We start from the raw sequence: 16,385 nt of genomic DNA on the forward strand, positions 1-16,385 counted from the left end.
GCCGGGAATCTTCAGACTACAGATTGCTGTGTGTTGAGTCCTGTCATCTTCTCCCTGCAGGGGCAAGGTAAGTGTCCTTGTAGAGTCCCCTCCATACACTCACCCTCCTTCACAGCTACTCCCTACCCCTTAGGGAGGGCACCCAGCACTTCCTGGTATGGAGGAAAACATGGCCCACTACCCTGTGACAGCGCCCAAGGCCTAGCAGCCAATCACGTGGCCCACTACCCTGTGACAGCGCCCAAAGCCTAGCAGCCAATCACGTGGCCCACTACCCTGTGACAGCGCCCAAAGCCTAGCAGCCAATCACGTGGCCCACTACCCTGTGACAGCGCCCAAGGCCTAGCAGCCAATCACGTGGCCCACTACCCTGTGACAGCGCCCAAAGCCTAGCAGCCAATCACGTGGCCCACTACCCTGTGACAGCGCCCAAAGCCTAGCAGCCAATCACGTGGCCCACTACCCTGTGACAGCGCCCAAGGCCAAGCAGCCAATCACGTGGCCCACTACCCTGTGACAGCGCCCAAGGCCTAGCAGCCAATCACGTGGCCCACTACCCTGTGACAGCGCCCAAAGCCTAGCAGCCAATCACGTGGCCCACTACCCTGTGACAGCGCCCAAAGCCTAGCAGCCAATCACGTGGCCCACTACCCTGTGACAGCGCCCAAGGCCAAGCAGCCAATCACGTGGCCCACTACCCTGTGACAGCGCCCAAGGCCTAGCAGCCAATCACGTGGCCCACTACCCTGTGACAGCGCCCAAGGCCTATCAGCCAATCACGTGGCCCACTACCCTGTGACAGCACCCAAGGCCTAGCAGCCAATCACGTGGCCCACTACCCTGTGACAGCACCCAAGGCCTAGCAGCCAATCACTGGGCCCGAGCACTATCCAATGACAGGCTGAGTGACATCACTGCTCCTCTGGGTTGCTGACATAACTGTTTTTAAGGCTGCCTACAGAAGTGCAAGGAGCTCAGGAAATATTTATGGGGGTCAGGGGGCCGTTTGCAGAGACTTTGCCCTGAGAGGTGATCGTGTCTAAATTTATTGTAAAGGCAACTTTTTAATTTTTTTTAAATAACAAACATGTTCTACTTACCTGCTCTGTAATGATGTTACACACAGCAGACCCCCATTCTCTTCTTGGGTCCCCCGCAGGCACTGCTGGCCTCATCCTCCTGCCAAGTGCCCCCACAACAACAAGCTTGCTTAGGGGGCACCCAAGCAGGCTCACTCCCGAGCCACTGCTCTGTCTGTCCATTCACACACAGCTTGTGGCTTGGCCCCAGCCCTGCTCTCTCCTCATTGGCTTACTGGCTGTGATTGATAGCACTGGGAGCAAATGGATCCTTGCTGTTGTGTCTCAGCCAATGAGAAGGAAGATACCTGGGACAGCTGAGGCTCTCATGCACATTTCTGGATTTGGGGGGTGGAATCCACAGACAGAAGGGTTTTTACAATCGTACATAAGATACATGAAGGTAAAACATTTGGAGCCGTACAACCAACCAGTGTAAATCGAGGAATGAACACAAATCTCTGGTCTGTTAGGGCTGCGTTCACACGGGCGATCAGAGACTGTGCAGTGATAGGATCCTCTCTGCAGCTCTCCGGGGCTGTGACAGCCAGACCCCATTCACTAGGTCAGGTCACCAGTGACCACAGCTATTGGTGGCTCTCTGCAGTCAGTGATCACCGCAGGCTGGCTGTGTAGACAGTCACTAACAGCTGCAGGAGACCTGTCAGTGATTGGGGCCACACCAGTGATTGGGGCCACACCAGTAATCCCCGATTCCTACCGCTACATCTCACCCCAGCCCTAATCATCAGTGTGAACATGGCCGAAGGTAGCAGAGCTCCCAGCATGCCTCATCACACAGCAGTGGGGACTTCAGACCCCATGTAGTTGCCATGATACAAGCACACAATTCATTTGGATCCAACTTTGAAATGAGCCTCTGAATTGACACCATGACCATGAAGCTGCCCCCCCCAGGTACATGGCAATATCTGACTCAGCCCTAGGCTGTCTGCAGAATTAGGACCTGCGTCAAGGGACTGCTTTACATGGGACAGTTTTAGAAGTCTATGGAAATGCAAACCCCAGTTGATGAAGGTCAAATTCAGGTGAGATGGAGGTCAACTGCCAATGAATTGTGAATGATCTGACAAGGGTCCTGAACCGATGCAACAAGCTGAAAGGCCTTAGAGAAGTATGGAGGGTGTGTGACAGATATAATAGGTCCATATGTATCAGAGGTATGGGGCACTCATGGCACATGGAGACCCCCGAGCGTCCCACCCTGACCTCACAGCTATATGGGATAGAATTCTTACTTTGTAGTGGCAAAGGGTTGGCCGAAGTAGACCTCCTCCCGAGATTTAGGCACATGCAGGGTGATCTCTTCTGTTGGATCCTGTCCAGCCTGTTTGCACTGTCCTAGTGAGGAGTCCAAGGCCGTCCTGAGATGAGAGGAACACTTGTGAAAAGCAAGGCCTTCTATGTGTGCTCTGAGTTCCCCAGCACTCTGAGCAGTCATACTGTCAGCCATCTCTATCCTCAGGCTATCGCAGAGGCCATGCCGTAACCTGCTGTCTGTCCAGTTCACATTGCAGGCATCCTCCTGGCCAGCGGCCTCACATGTACAGCAGTCTAGATAGGAGAGATCATCAGCAAAGGTGGCCAGAGAGTCCAGACAAGTGACCACCAAGCTGGAGGATTTCAGTTGTGCTGCGCTCAGTTTCCTCCGTAGAGGAGCATTATGGGAGAGGGGGGCTTTCCCCGACTGATCATCTGTATTGGATCGACTCTTATCGGCAGCTTCATCAATAATCATCTTATTGGGAGGGTTTTCATCCAGAGAACTGGAGTCATTATCAAACAAGTCACTGTCATTCAGCAGCACCAACTTCTTCCTGCGCTTCATCTGTGCCGACATCTTTATGTGCTCATCCTCAGGGGGTGGAGCTGGATCTACGGCCTCACAGGGGGCTGGGACTTGTGCTTCTATAACATGCAGCGGTAATGGCAGAAGGTACTCTAGATTGGTGGATATGAAGTCCGTGTTTCTTGATTGGAACTCCCATAACAGCCCCATTATCCTTCCCCACTCCTCGGGTTTGGAGATTTTACCCTAAAAACACAACACAGAGCATAGGATCAGCACACAGATCATCACCACATTCACCCGAGAGTTCTACATTCACCGCACATTGTCACACAGGAGGGAATAAACCAACGCGCTGGGACACCATCCCTGAAGAAGGCTGCAATGGAGGCACAACACAACTATGCTCCTAGAACTGTACAGGTCATACCCCTGGAAAGCAGGACAAACCCCCCCCCCATACCACCATACAACCCCCCCCCCCGAAGAAGGCTGCAATGGAGGCACAACACAACTATGCTCCTAGAATTGTACAGGTCATACCCCTGGAAAGCAGGACAAACCCACCCCCCCCCACACAACCCCCCCCCCCCACACCACCATACCCCCCCCCCCCCCCCCCCCGAAAAAGGCTGCAATGGAGGCACAACACAACTATGCTCCTAGAACTGTACAGGTCATACCCCTGGAAAGCAGGACAAACCCCCATACCCCCCCCCCACCATACCCCCCCCCCCCCCCCGAAGAAGGCTGCAATGGAGGCCGAACACAACAATGCTCCTAGAATTGTACAGGTCATACCCCTGGAAAGCAGGACAAACCCACACCCCCCCCCCCCCCCCGAAGAAGGCTGCAATGGAGGCAGAACACAACAATGCTCCTAGAACTGTACAGGTCATACCCCTGGAAAGCAGGACAAACCCCCCCCCCCACACCACCATACTTATTCCCATGAGGGAGATTACCCTTCACAGTCGGGACCAGACCTTCTACTGAGAGAATCAAGTATTTTATTCAGCCAATCACTCACCTTCACAATCAGGCCCAGACCCCCTACTGGGAGAATCAAGTATTCTAATCAGCCAATCACTCACCTTCACAAATGGGACCAGACCTTCTACTGGGAGAATCAAGTATTTTATTCAGCCAATCACTCACCTTCACAATCAGGCCCAGACCCCCTACTGGGAGAATCAAGTATTCTAATCAGCCAATCACTCACCTTCACAAATGGGACCAGACCTCCTACTGGGAGAATCAAATATTCTAATCAGCCAATCACTCACCTTCACAAATGGGACCAGACCTTCTACTGGGAGAATCAAGTATTTTATTCAGCCAATCACTCACCTTCACAAATGGGACCAGACCTTCTACTGGGAGAATCAAGTATTCTAATCAGCCAATCACTCACCTTCACAAATGGGACCAGACCTTCTACTGGGAGAATCAAGTATTTTATTCAGCCAATCACTCACCTTCACAATCAGGCCCAGACCTCCTACTGGGAGAATCAAGTATTCTAATCAGCCAATCACTCACCTTCACAATCAGGCCCAGACCTCCTACTGGGAGAATCAAGTATTCTAATCAGCCAATCACTCACCTTCACAAATGGGACCAGACCTCCTACTGGGAGAATCAAATATTCTAATCAGCCAATCACTCACCTTCACAAATGGGACCAGACCTTCTACTGGGAGAATCAAGTATTTTATTCAGCCAATCACTCACCTTCACAAATGGGACCAGACCTTCTACTGGGAGAATCAAGTATTCTAATCAGCCAATCACTCACCTTCACAATCAGGACCAGACCTCCTACTGGGAGAATCAAGTATTCTAATCAGCCAATCACTCACCTTCACAAATGGGACCAGACCTTCTACTGGGAGAATCAAGTATTCTAATCAGCCAATCACTCACCTTCACAAATGGGACCAGACCTTCTACTGGGAGAATCAAGTATTCTAATCAGCCAATCACTCACCTTCACAAATGGGACCAGACCTTCTACTGGGAGAATCAAGTATTCTAATCAGCCAATCACTCACCTTCACAAATGGGACCAGGGCTTCTACTGGGAGAATCAAGTATTCTAATCAGCCAATCACTCACCTTCACAAATGGGACCAGGGCTTCTGTTGGTGGAATCACATTACTGAGTCCCATCAGGTTTTCTGCACAGCCAAAGTTACACCCTGGAAGCTCCTTGGGGTCTATTTGTGATGCAGAATTAGTACATCTTTTCCCAGCATCCTCCTCTGCAGCTGACACACCTCCATGTTGTATGCCTGCAGTATAAACACAGAAATCTTGGTTCCTGTAAGTGTGTGTGCGGGCGGGGGAGGGGGAGATATCAGTGTACCTACCAGCTGGAGGATTCATCTCCTTGTCCCTCAGTCCTCCTCCTCCACTACAGGCCCAGAACTGCAGCTGAAGAACACTCTGCCTGATGTCACAGGAGTTGGCTGTTAGGAACGTCATCAAGTCTTTGGCGTCCATCCTGAGATTCTCAGCCAGACAAAGAACCTGCAGATAACTGGCCACATTCACCTGAAACACAGATGGAGGAATAGGACACACCAACACGGGACAGAGAAGTGGTATTACATGTGTGTATGTGTGGTGCATACCATAGACGGCGTGTGGAAAGTGATCTCCTCAAAGATACCATCGAACATTGTGCCGAACATCCCATCTGAAATCACAGCAGGAGATTGAAGGATACAGAATAGCTCCAGAAGAACTTCATTATACAAAAACATTTATAGAGTTTGGAAGCAGAGCAAAAACAAAGCAATGAGGAGCTTGTTACAGAAAGAAGGGGGGGCACAGCGGGACAAGGGGCGCCCGGTATCAGGCGGGGCACAGCGGGACAAGGGGCGCCCGGTATCAGGCGGGGCACAGCGGGACAAGGGGCGCCCGGTATCAGGCGGGGCACAGCGGGACAAGGGGCGCCCATATCCGGCGGGGCACAGCGGGACAAGGGGCGCCCATATCCGGCGGGGCACAGCGGGACAAGGGGCGCCCATATCCGGCGGGGCACAGCGGGACAAGGGGCGCCCATATCAGGCGGGGCACAGCGGGACAAGGGGCGCCCATATCCGGCGGGGCACAGCGGGACAAGGGGCGCCCGGTATCAGGCGGGGCACAGCGGGACAAGGGGCGCCCATATCCGGCGGGGCACAGCGGGACAAGGGGCGCCCATATCCGGCGGGGCACAGCGGGACAAGGGGCGCCCATATCCGGCGGGGCACAGCGGGACAAGGGGCGCCCATATCCGGCGGGGCACAGTGGGACAAGGGGTGCCCATATCCGGCGGGGCACAGCAGGACAAGGGGTGCCCATATCAGAAGGAAGCCATAAAGGGATATGTATACCACCCCTCTCCATATAGCTGGCATGTAGCGGAGGTCAGGATCTTCATCAGATTGTATTCATTCATTAATACAACACTCCCTGTGAATGGATGAGCAGAGCTAAGCTCGACTTCATTTTCTCCCAGGAATAGGAGGTCCTGCACCACAACACAGTCCATTTATGTAGCTTACATACAGTATCCAGCACTGACAGCAGCTGCATTCAATTGCCAAGGAAAAGGTTTGTTTGGACCAGGGTGGTCAACACAAAGTTAGAATAAAGCTGAGCTTGGCTTTAACCCTTGAGCTCTCTTCATCCGTGGCGGATTGGGCACTGGTGAGCACAGTGCATGCCTCAAGACCACTGATGAGCTGTAATACATCATATGTGGCATTTAGCTTACCGCTGGTTGTCAGAACGACAGGTCTCTTCGTTGTGCTCATAAAAGTCTTTATTGCACTTAGGAATCCAGAATCATCATCAAATATCACATCAACCTGGAAAAAAGTGCAGACATGTGAGAATCGGCACAGACACACATGGCTGGTCATAGCACATACACACGACTTACCTCCTCAAAGAGGATGAGGGAGGTGGCACTCTTCCTCTGGGTCTCCTCCATTCCCTTGTCAGAGATGACAGCTTTTACAGCTTTATGTTTGCAAGTCTTCCCATCGGAGATTGTGAGCACCGCTGGGGAGAAGAACATAGTCCAAGATCAGTGACAGCCATTCTGAAAATGGGCATTCTAGCTGTGCAAACCAACCCCCTAAAACAACTGGTGTACCCTGGAAGTGGTGACCTTCTGTGATCCGCTGACCAGAACCATGCTAATGTGAGATCACATCTCTATTCGGGGATTTACACCAATTACCTTTGCAGGGGTCTGGTGCTGCCTTCCGCTCATCACTCTTCTGCTTTGGTGCAGCTTTGAAGAAGTTGGCCAGTGACTTGGGGGCCAGACCCTTCTTCCCTCCTCTGGGTGACATGGGAGGCTTCCTAGGAGAGGATACCACGGCCTTCGGAGAGTGCATCTTCCCTGAAAAGGAATAGAGAGCTTCCAATGAAGATGCAGCACTATGCCCAGTCTCCTGATGGTAGTCCTCTCCAATATACATACTGGGAGATTTCCCCAAGGTGTAGCTGGTAAAGAAGCATGGCTTGTGTGCATTGACTCCCTGCTGGTCCACCTGGTGGGACTGGGTGGCTTCCTTAAGCTGAGCCAGGATCTGCCGCCCGCTGCGCTGACAGGAGGCATTCACTTCAAACACCTAGAGAGAAGGAAGCGCACATGCGTGATACACGTGATCACATGCAGTGATACACGGGTGTGCGGACTTGGCCAAGACTTCACAATACACACCTTAAAGCCGAGCTCCTGAGCGCAGGCGTACACCGCCGCCGTCTTCCCCACGCCCGGGGGCCCAGTAATGAGCATGGTGTTACACAGAGAATCCTCATCACTGTCCTCCTCATCGAAGTCATCCAGGTCCCAGGTGTCTGCCAATAGGAAGAGCACATTAGAAGTGAACACATCAATGGTCTGCGCTGTGTGAACGCTCCGGATCTCACCGCTCTTATCTTTTCCTGTCTTCTTCTCCTCCTTCTCAGCTCGGGTTTTCCAATCCTTCAGCCAGCTAGAAAACACAACATAGCAATGAGGCCACAGACTGCACTGCCACGGCTCACAAGGGACACAAAGGCCCCCCATATTACCCGTGCAGCTTCCTGACAGCAACAGAGTTTCCTATCAGCTCACTGGAGCTCTGCGGCTGGTACTTCTCCGTCCACAGAACGTCCTCCCACACCGGGCCTGAGGAAAAGACAAAACGGATTGTTCCGGACCGTACTTGCAGGAACTTCTACAAACACTTATTTATGAAGAGGAGCTCCTAATAAGGGAAACCACTTCTAGAACTAGAAACACCCACTAGAACGTGTTCTCATTTCCTTCCAGCAGAGCTTCACATTTATCCATTCTTCATCAAATACTTGCCAACCACTCTACAGCAATGTAACTACTACACGGCACCTGCTACACGCATAGTATTGTCCCCACCCCCCCAATCATGTGATTCAGGTGCGCCAATCATGTGATTCAGGTGCGCCAATCCCCTCCAACCATGTGATTCAGGTGCTCCAATCATGTGATTCAGGTGCTCCAATCCCCTCCAACCATGTGATTCAGGTTCGCCAATCCCCCCCAATCATGTGATTCAGGTGCTCCAATCATGTGATTCAGGTGCTCCAATCCCCTCCAACCATGTGATTCAGGTGCGCCAATCATGTGATTCAGGTGCGCCAATCATGTGATTCAGGTGCGCCAATCATGTGATTCAGGTGCGCCAATCATGTGATTCAGGTGCGCCAATCATGTGATTCAGGTGCGCCAATCATGTGATTCAGGTGCGCCAATCATGTGATTCAGGTGCGCCAATCATGTGATTCAGGTGCGCCAATCATGTGATTCAGGTGCGCCAATCATGTGATTCAGGTGCGCCAATCATGTGATTCAGGTGCGCCAATCATGTGATTCAGGTGCGCCAATCATTGATTCAGGTGCTCCAATCATGTGATTCAGGTGTTCCAATCATGTGATTCAGGTGCTCCAATCATGTGATTCAGGTGCTCCAATCATGTGATTCAGGTGCTCCAATCATGTGATTCAGGTGCTCCAATCATGTGATTCAGGTGTTCCAATCCCCTCCATAGCATGTGATTCAGGTGTTCCAATCCCCTCCATAGCATGTGATTCAGGTGTTCCAATCCCCTTCATAGCATGTGATTCAGGTGTTCCAATCCCCTCCATATCATGTGATTCAGGTGCTCCAATCCCCTCCATATCATGTCATTCAGGTGTTCCAATCCCCTCCATGGACACAGGTGTATACAATCCATCCCCTAGGCATGCAGACGGCTTCTACAAACATTGGTGAAAGAATGGGTCGCTCTCAGGAGCTCAGTGACTCCAAGCATGGTCCCGGGATAGGTGGCCACCTGGGCAATAAGTCCACCCGGGACATTTCCTGGCTACTAAATATTCCACGCTCAACTGTTATGGGATGATAAAGTTGGAGCCACTGGGAAAAACAGCCACTCAGCCACTTCTGCCCCACTTTTGGTAAATCATCAGACTAAATCCGGTGACATCACAAGTGCCGGATAATTTTGGTTTATATTTGGAGAAGATGCCATCTTTTGGCACCATGTGATCAGACCCCCCTGACCTACCTGTGTCGAGGACGACGACAGCATCGCTGTGCCCAGGTGAAGTTGGAATTAAGGGTCTCTCCAACCATGCCCACTGAGCCAATACAAAAGGATGTACGTTTGTACTTCTCCCTCCAACAAAAGAATAAAATCCCCGTCTTCTCAGATGCCTCTCAGACATAAAAGGATTCTGAGGAGACAGATTTTCTTCTTTTGATGTAAAACACCTCATTAACATTGTTCTTTCCCAAGTCACCCTCCAGGACAGTCACAAGACATGTTTTTCCCCAAACGCTTTAAAATGGAGGCTTGCCATCAGATGATCAGGAAATAACTCAGACTACATTGTACCTTCTGCATCTGGCGCAGTTGTCACCACCTCCTCAATGACGATGACATCCGGTTCTTCAGAAGGAGCACTCCTCCTTAGAGACCCCCTGGACAGACGTTTCTTTCTGGTTTTACCAGCCAATTCCTCCTCCGGATCATCCGTAATGGGGACACCTTTCCTCCTCTTAGATGATTTCAGACCTAGGGATTCCCTTCTCTTCTGCTTCGCCCCATTCTCAGCCTCCTGTAAAGCCCCTTCTATTGCCGGATTTCTCTCTGGCTGCGGCCCACCTGAGGGGTAGAAAAGAAAATGTATGTCTTGTAGTCTTAGCAGCAATGACCCCACCATCCCCCATGCCTGCCGTGTACACACCAGGTTTAGTAGTGTCTTGCTGGGCCAGATAATCCTTTTGCTTCTTCAGGAACTGGGTGAAGAAGCGCTTCACTGGGAACTGAGGGTTGTGCCACCTGATCTCTTCCAGGAGGCAGTCTCTAATGACTTCTGAGAACACAGGTCTCCGGGTCATCTAGAAGAGAGCAGAACTCGGTTATTGGTATAAAAGGCATGTGTATCCCCAAACATGACTTGTAGAAAGCCAGTCACCTTCAACAACCTGACGCCTCTGGTGCCGCTGCCCACCCGCCCTGGCCTCTCCTCTGGTGCCGCTGCCCACCCGCCCTGGCCTCTGGTGACGTCGCCCGCCCGCCCTGGCCTCGCCTCTGGTGCCGCTGCCCACCCGCCCTGGCCTCTGGTGACGCCGCCCGCCCTGGCCTCTGGTGACGTCGCCCGCCCGCCCTGGCCTCGCCTCTGGTGACGCCGCCCGCCCTGGCCTCTGGTGGCGCCGCCCGCCCGCCCTGGCCTCGCCTCTGGTGGCGCCGCCCGCCTTCTCCTCTGGTGACACTAAATCACTGACCAATCTGATGAAGAGTTTCTCCATTGCCGCTCCCTAACTAGAAACGTTTTGCAGCATTACAGTCAGTGAGGGAGCATCAATTACAAGAGAAGGAAGAACGAACAGTGCAGTCCTTGGGCAAAATGACAATCTGGTTCCTGAAATGTCCCCAAGTGACACTTCCCATTCCCCATACATACCATGTTTGGGAACGTGTGGACAGGGAAAGATGCAGAGCAGGAGGTGAAGTCCCCGATGGACATAGTGAAGGAGGCAACGTCTGGAAGGTTGACAGAGGCCGGAACAAGATCCCTCAACAAAGGGCATGAGGGCATGAGCAGACTCCACTTGTCACATCCTGTAGAATCAGACAGACACTCATCACAGGACACATACAAATGGCAGGAACAGAATTGCTGACAGTCACCAGGGCAGTTTACATCAGTCAGTGTGATTTAGGAAAAGCCTTGAGGAAACACTCACCATCCCTCTGCTGCACATGAACCACACTGTGGAAGGACAAGCTGGACAGCGCGTAGGCCTCCCTCAGGGCTGCGGTTTTGGCGATGTGGCGCTTCAGGGAATCTGGTAAACCACTCATGAGAAACTCTCTCTTAGCTTTGAACTGTTCATCATCCTGAGAATTCTCCGAGGTTTCCGAGCTGAAAACACATCAGGCTCATAGGTGTGGTATGATGGTGATGATTGTGTGTACACAATGCTATGACTAGTCAGGGGTAAATGCAGGGCCGGGGCCTTGAATGTGCCCTGATCTGTTAGGAATCTACATATACTGATCCCTTCCCTAGCTGCCTGATTAAACAATATGTGCCAATAGGTCATTTATTATCAATACTATTACTACTGAGAGCACCAAAGTATAAAACAGTAAGGAGAGATGGTGAGGGACAGAGAAATGATCACCGACATGCTTCAAGTACAAACGCCTCATTGGCCGCAGACAAGAGCTACGCCAGTATTATCTAACAAACACGGCCATTATAGCCGACCTGTGAGCCACCAATGAGGTAGAAGCAATGATGTGACTGCTGCTCCTTCTGAAACACCTAGAAGTGGCCAGCGAAACGTCCTCATGACTGGGGTACTAGTTGGGTCTTCTGTAAGCCCAGAATGTGCTATTCTGCTGACCGTTTTATACTTGGTAATTGTGAAGGGCTTTATAAAGTTCCATGTACCCGTTCACTATGCTGGTGACACAAATATTGCTGCTTTTTGGTTTGCAGTTGTGCTGCATTTTATGTAAAACTGTAAGGCTCCATGCACAAGAGCGTATTTTTCAACTAAAAAAATGCTGGAAAAAAATGTTGGCTACAAAATGCTGATAATAGCGTTTAGGAGTGATTTTACAGTACTTGTAGAAAAAAAACACAATATATAATAAAAGGACAGTGAGCGCTCCTAAAAACAGCTGCTAAAACACCAAAAGATACCAATAAAACCTTTCAATATAAATAAGATGAAGGTGTAGCGTTAAAGGATGAATATTGATAAAAATATCATAAAACTTGTGTGCATATGATCAAATGAATGTCCACAAATGCAGTTCATATATAAAAAAATTCCAATCCCAGGATAAAATCTGCAGCAGACTGACTTGTGACTCCACCAATAAAGTGCGCACTCACCAGAAGCGCATGGATAATGCACATGTAATATAAACTCTCAAGGTAAACAGGATAATCAGGTGAACTTTTCCTCTATGGTGCAGTCATCAGGGCGTTAGAAGTAGTAAAAAAATCTGCTTTATCCGGAGGTCCCATTAAAGGATTGGATTAGGTGCTCAGCCTGACTACAGGGCTCCTTTTTCTCTGGTCACACTTGTATCTCTGGGGTAACCTGTAGGCGTAATCACTCCATATAGGAGCCACAAAACGTGCCCATAGTGTAGTAGATTCAGTGAATTTATTGCGATGCCAGTAAACAGGCAGATATAGTAACATCAATATAAAGTGTACCAACCCTTAGTTAAAATGGCCGCCATTATGATATATAGTAGGGATTGGCCTGAATTATTAATGTATAAAAGATATATAGATGACATCTTATTATGGAAAGGAGATGACAAATCACTCATCAACTTCTTTGGAACTGTTGTGGACCTTTTGAATTATGTCTCAAAAATATGACTTTATCAAGACATAATATTATATGACAAGCAGCTCAGTATAGCCGGATGCTAAGAGTTAATTTTGTCTTGGTTGAACCCTCAAGGATTCTAGTTAAAGAAATGGAGAGAATGGGGGAAGTAAGACTTTTCCAAGACAATAAGACTGTTTGGACTGTCAACAAGGACTATTTGTATATTGAGGTTGAGAAGAATGCAGATACAGAAAGTCAAACAAATAGCCAGATAGGACTTCGACTTTCAAACATTTTAACAATAATGAGACGGGAACTCAACTGGTTGAAAGCTTACCCAAAACGTGCAGAGTGTGATGAACCAACAGACCTCTGAAACTATTACAATATACTATTGTTCACCAAGGGTGAAAGCATTAACAGTTGTTTACCATGAGTCCAACACAAGGGCCAGACAAACAGAAAGTTTTTTTTTCCTACACATAGAAAATGTTGATTCTAAAACAAAGAGGTGAAATTCAGGACATTTAAGTCTAAAAGTTGACTGTATATAAAGTCTAAAAGTTGACTGTATATAATTACAAAAATATATTACAAAAACATTATAAATGAGATGTTATGGATTTTACACACCACTAAATATTCAGAAATGGGAACTATATATCACTAACTTGAGTATTGAGATGATGGGAAGTAAGATGTATTATAAACTAGCATTAGTTACATGTCTTATCAGGAAACAAACAGGATGGTACTTCAAGGAGGAATAACTGAATATACACCTATATTCCATGGTCCCTATTTAGAATATCATAGGTATGATCACTTATATCTGGAAAAAGACGTATATTTGATTCCTGAAATTACCTTAAGATTCCACCCGAGGTATGAGTCATCTCAAATACTCAAATTGTTCTGTGATACATGACCGCCACCTGGCGGGCAGGTGAGAAATAGCTTATGTACACACATTTCTCAACTAGCCAATCAAGAAGCCTGGTGGGAAGGTATCTTAGAACAATGGATTAGTGGATATAAAAGCCCTTGTACCTTTAACAGAAAAGGGACCTCATCAAGAAAAAGCTCAAGAAGAGACCTCATCAAAAGAAGACCCTGACATCTGAAGAAGATCTCTGCTGAATAACTACTCTTCCATCCTTTCAAACTTCCTAAAACTTTAACTAAATTTCTAAACCTCTAACCTTATAACTTCCTACATTCTCCCCTACTGAATATCTATCACTTGCCCTATAATATCAGTCTAAAGGCGTTCCACTGCCAGCTAAATCCACGGGAGAGTTGCCTAGTCTGAATTCCGGGTGTGGTGAGATGTTTATTTGATTTTGTATTACCTATTTTCTCTGTTGTGTGGAATCATAGAATTACCTCAGTGTATCACAACAATATTGGGTAGTTAGATATATGTAGAGAGATCCTGTTTTACTGTTAAAAATTGTTTATTGCCATATTATAATTTTTTTCATATTTCATAATTTATTGAATATTAATAACCAGAGTATCATATATCAAGGGCTTGCTTCTTGCAATCCTATGGCCACGGCTTGTGAGAATATAACCTTTGAGATATTCGAAATTATTAATTATTAATAAATTTAATAAATAATCAGATCATTTAAAAATTGTGATATTGATGTAATTAGTTAGGAACCTTATTATTGTGTTTTACATTGGTAGGATATATTTTTGATTATGTGTACCAATATTCATTTATCACCAGTCTTTTGCGTTTTTGTGTTAATATATATATCATTTTTGTACATAAATAAATTCTTATATTTATCTATTATAAGGCAAATTTTGTGTGTATGGTACGAAATCATATTGGCTAAAAGAATTCAAGGTATAATAATAAGTGGTGATCAAATTATCAAGGTGTCCAAATTATTGGTTTATTAAATATTTGCCGTATTTTAACGGCTGGAGGCACTGTAATATTTCATCTAAGGGAAAGGGACACGCCCTTTATAAATAATATATATCCTTACATAAACCACCACAGAACACTAAACAATAATACGGTAAATATCGACTTATTCTTCTAGCAAACTCCGTAGACACTTCCTAGATGGTAAAATAGTTACAGAATCCTTTTTTAAACCCAATCGCACCAGTTATATCCCAACAGACAGTTGTCTCCACCCACCTGGCCGGCAAACATACCAAAAGGCCAGTCCATGAGAATTACACCAATTTAAATAGCTATTTTACACAGGCTAATGTTTTAAAAGACAGATTTCTTGGACAGGGATCTAACAATGTGATTTTAGATGCTATGAACACTTGTGAACATGCACCGGAGGGACTGTGTCCAACATGTGTCCTTTCATTTCTACTCATTCTATTCAATACAAGTCGATTGGCAATATTATTAAAAACAATTGGAACATTGTGAAAGCCGATCCCGTCCTATTTAATATCCTCCCAGAAAAACCAGAGTTTACCGTAAAGCTACTTCAGACATCCCCTTGCCCCTAACGTGGCGGACCCTCCGAAAACCATTTCATTCTTTTCTGATCTTCATGGTTTCCACCCTTTGCAAGACATGCATTGTACGTAAATGTAATCATACCCGGAAACATAGGGATGACACATTCACTTCTCAATGTACTGGCAGGACGTTCACCTCGTTATAGTACATACGTCCTATATTTGTTGTAATGTCTTTGCCACAAACAATATGTTGGCCGAACCACCAGAAGGCTATGAGATCGATTGCAGGAACATGTCCAATATAAACAAGGGATACAGAGAACATTCTCTATGGAATCATTATAGGATACATAACAGTGATCCCTCTTCCCTTACATTCACAGGAATAGACATCATCACACCACATTGGAGGGGCAGTAATAAAACGAGGGCCGTCTCCCAAGCCGGAGACAAAGTGGGTATTTGAACTTAACACCTTACACCCATCAGGATTGAATATACAATTAGATATAAATGGTTTCATCGCCAATAGCTGAACTTTCATTACCATCAAGCGATGCCGTCAGTTTTACCTCAAGACGACCTATTTCGGGTGCTTATACTATTCTACCCATTACTTGCACCTATCATATTCTATCCATTACTTGCACCTATCATAGTCTATCCATTACTTGCACCTATCATAGTCTATCCATTACTTGCACCTATCATATTCTACCCATTACTTGCACCTATCATAGTCTATCCATTACTTGCACCTATCATATTCTATCCATTACTTGCACCTATCATAGTCTATCCATTACTTGCACCTATCATAGTCTATCCATTACTTGCACCTATCATATTCTACCCATTACTTGCACCTATCATAGTCTATCCATTACTTGCACCTATCATAGTCTATCCATTACTTGCACCTATCATAGTCTATCCATTACTTGCACCTATCATATTCTACCCATTACTTGCACCTATCATAGTCTATCCATTACTTGCACCTATCATAGTCTATCCATTACTTGCACCTATCATATTCTACCCATTACTTGCACCTATACTATTCTATCCATTACTTGCACCTATCATATTCTATCCATTACTTGCACCTATCATAGTCTATCCATTACTTGCACCTATCATAGTCTA

General features: G+C 47.4%; 1 protein-coding gene across 1 annotated transcript in view; it reads right to left on the bottom strand.

The window, feature by feature from the left end:
• Positions 1-2,296: 2,296 nt before the first annotated feature.
• The window catches only part of ATAD5 (ATPase family AAA domain containing 5), a 32,743-nt gene continuing 18,654 nt past the window's right edge, over positions 2,297-16,385 (bottom strand). Inside the window, exons 7-21 of the mRNA XM_089664189.1 lie at positions 11,169-11,347; positions 10,886-11,043; positions 10,166-10,319; positions 9,814-10,083; positions 7,969-8,065; positions 7,825-7,889; positions 7,616-7,752; positions 7,373-7,523; positions 7,127-7,291; positions 6,824-6,945; positions 6,656-6,749; positions 5,526-5,590; positions 5,262-5,445; positions 5,008-5,183; positions 2,297-3,135 (exon numbers count right to left, since the gene is read on the bottom strand). Coding sequence (XP_089520315.1) covers positions 2,335-3,135; positions 5,008-5,183; positions 5,262-5,445; positions 5,526-5,590; positions 6,656-6,749; positions 6,824-6,945; positions 7,127-7,291; positions 7,373-7,523; positions 7,616-7,752; positions 7,825-7,889; positions 7,969-8,065; positions 9,814-10,083; positions 10,166-10,319; positions 10,886-11,043; positions 11,169-11,347 — 2,818 coding nt within the window. The 3' untranslated portion in view covers positions 2,297-2,334. The remainder of the gene's footprint in view (positions 3,136-5,007; positions 5,184-5,261; positions 5,446-5,525; positions 5,591-6,655; positions 6,750-6,823; positions 6,946-7,126; positions 7,292-7,372; positions 7,524-7,615; positions 7,753-7,824; positions 7,890-7,968; positions 8,066-9,813; positions 10,084-10,165; positions 10,320-10,885; positions 11,044-11,168; positions 11,348-16,385) is intronic.

The sequence above is a fragment of the Staurois parvus genome, unplaced genomic scaffold (assembly GCF_062004578.1).
Source record: "Staurois parvus isolate SC_StPar_1 unplaced genomic scaffold, SC_StPar_1.0 ptg001850l, whole genome shotgun sequence".
In the NCBI taxonomy this organism is placed as follows: Eukaryota; Metazoa; Chordata; class Amphibia; order Anura; family Ranidae; genus Staurois; species Staurois parvus.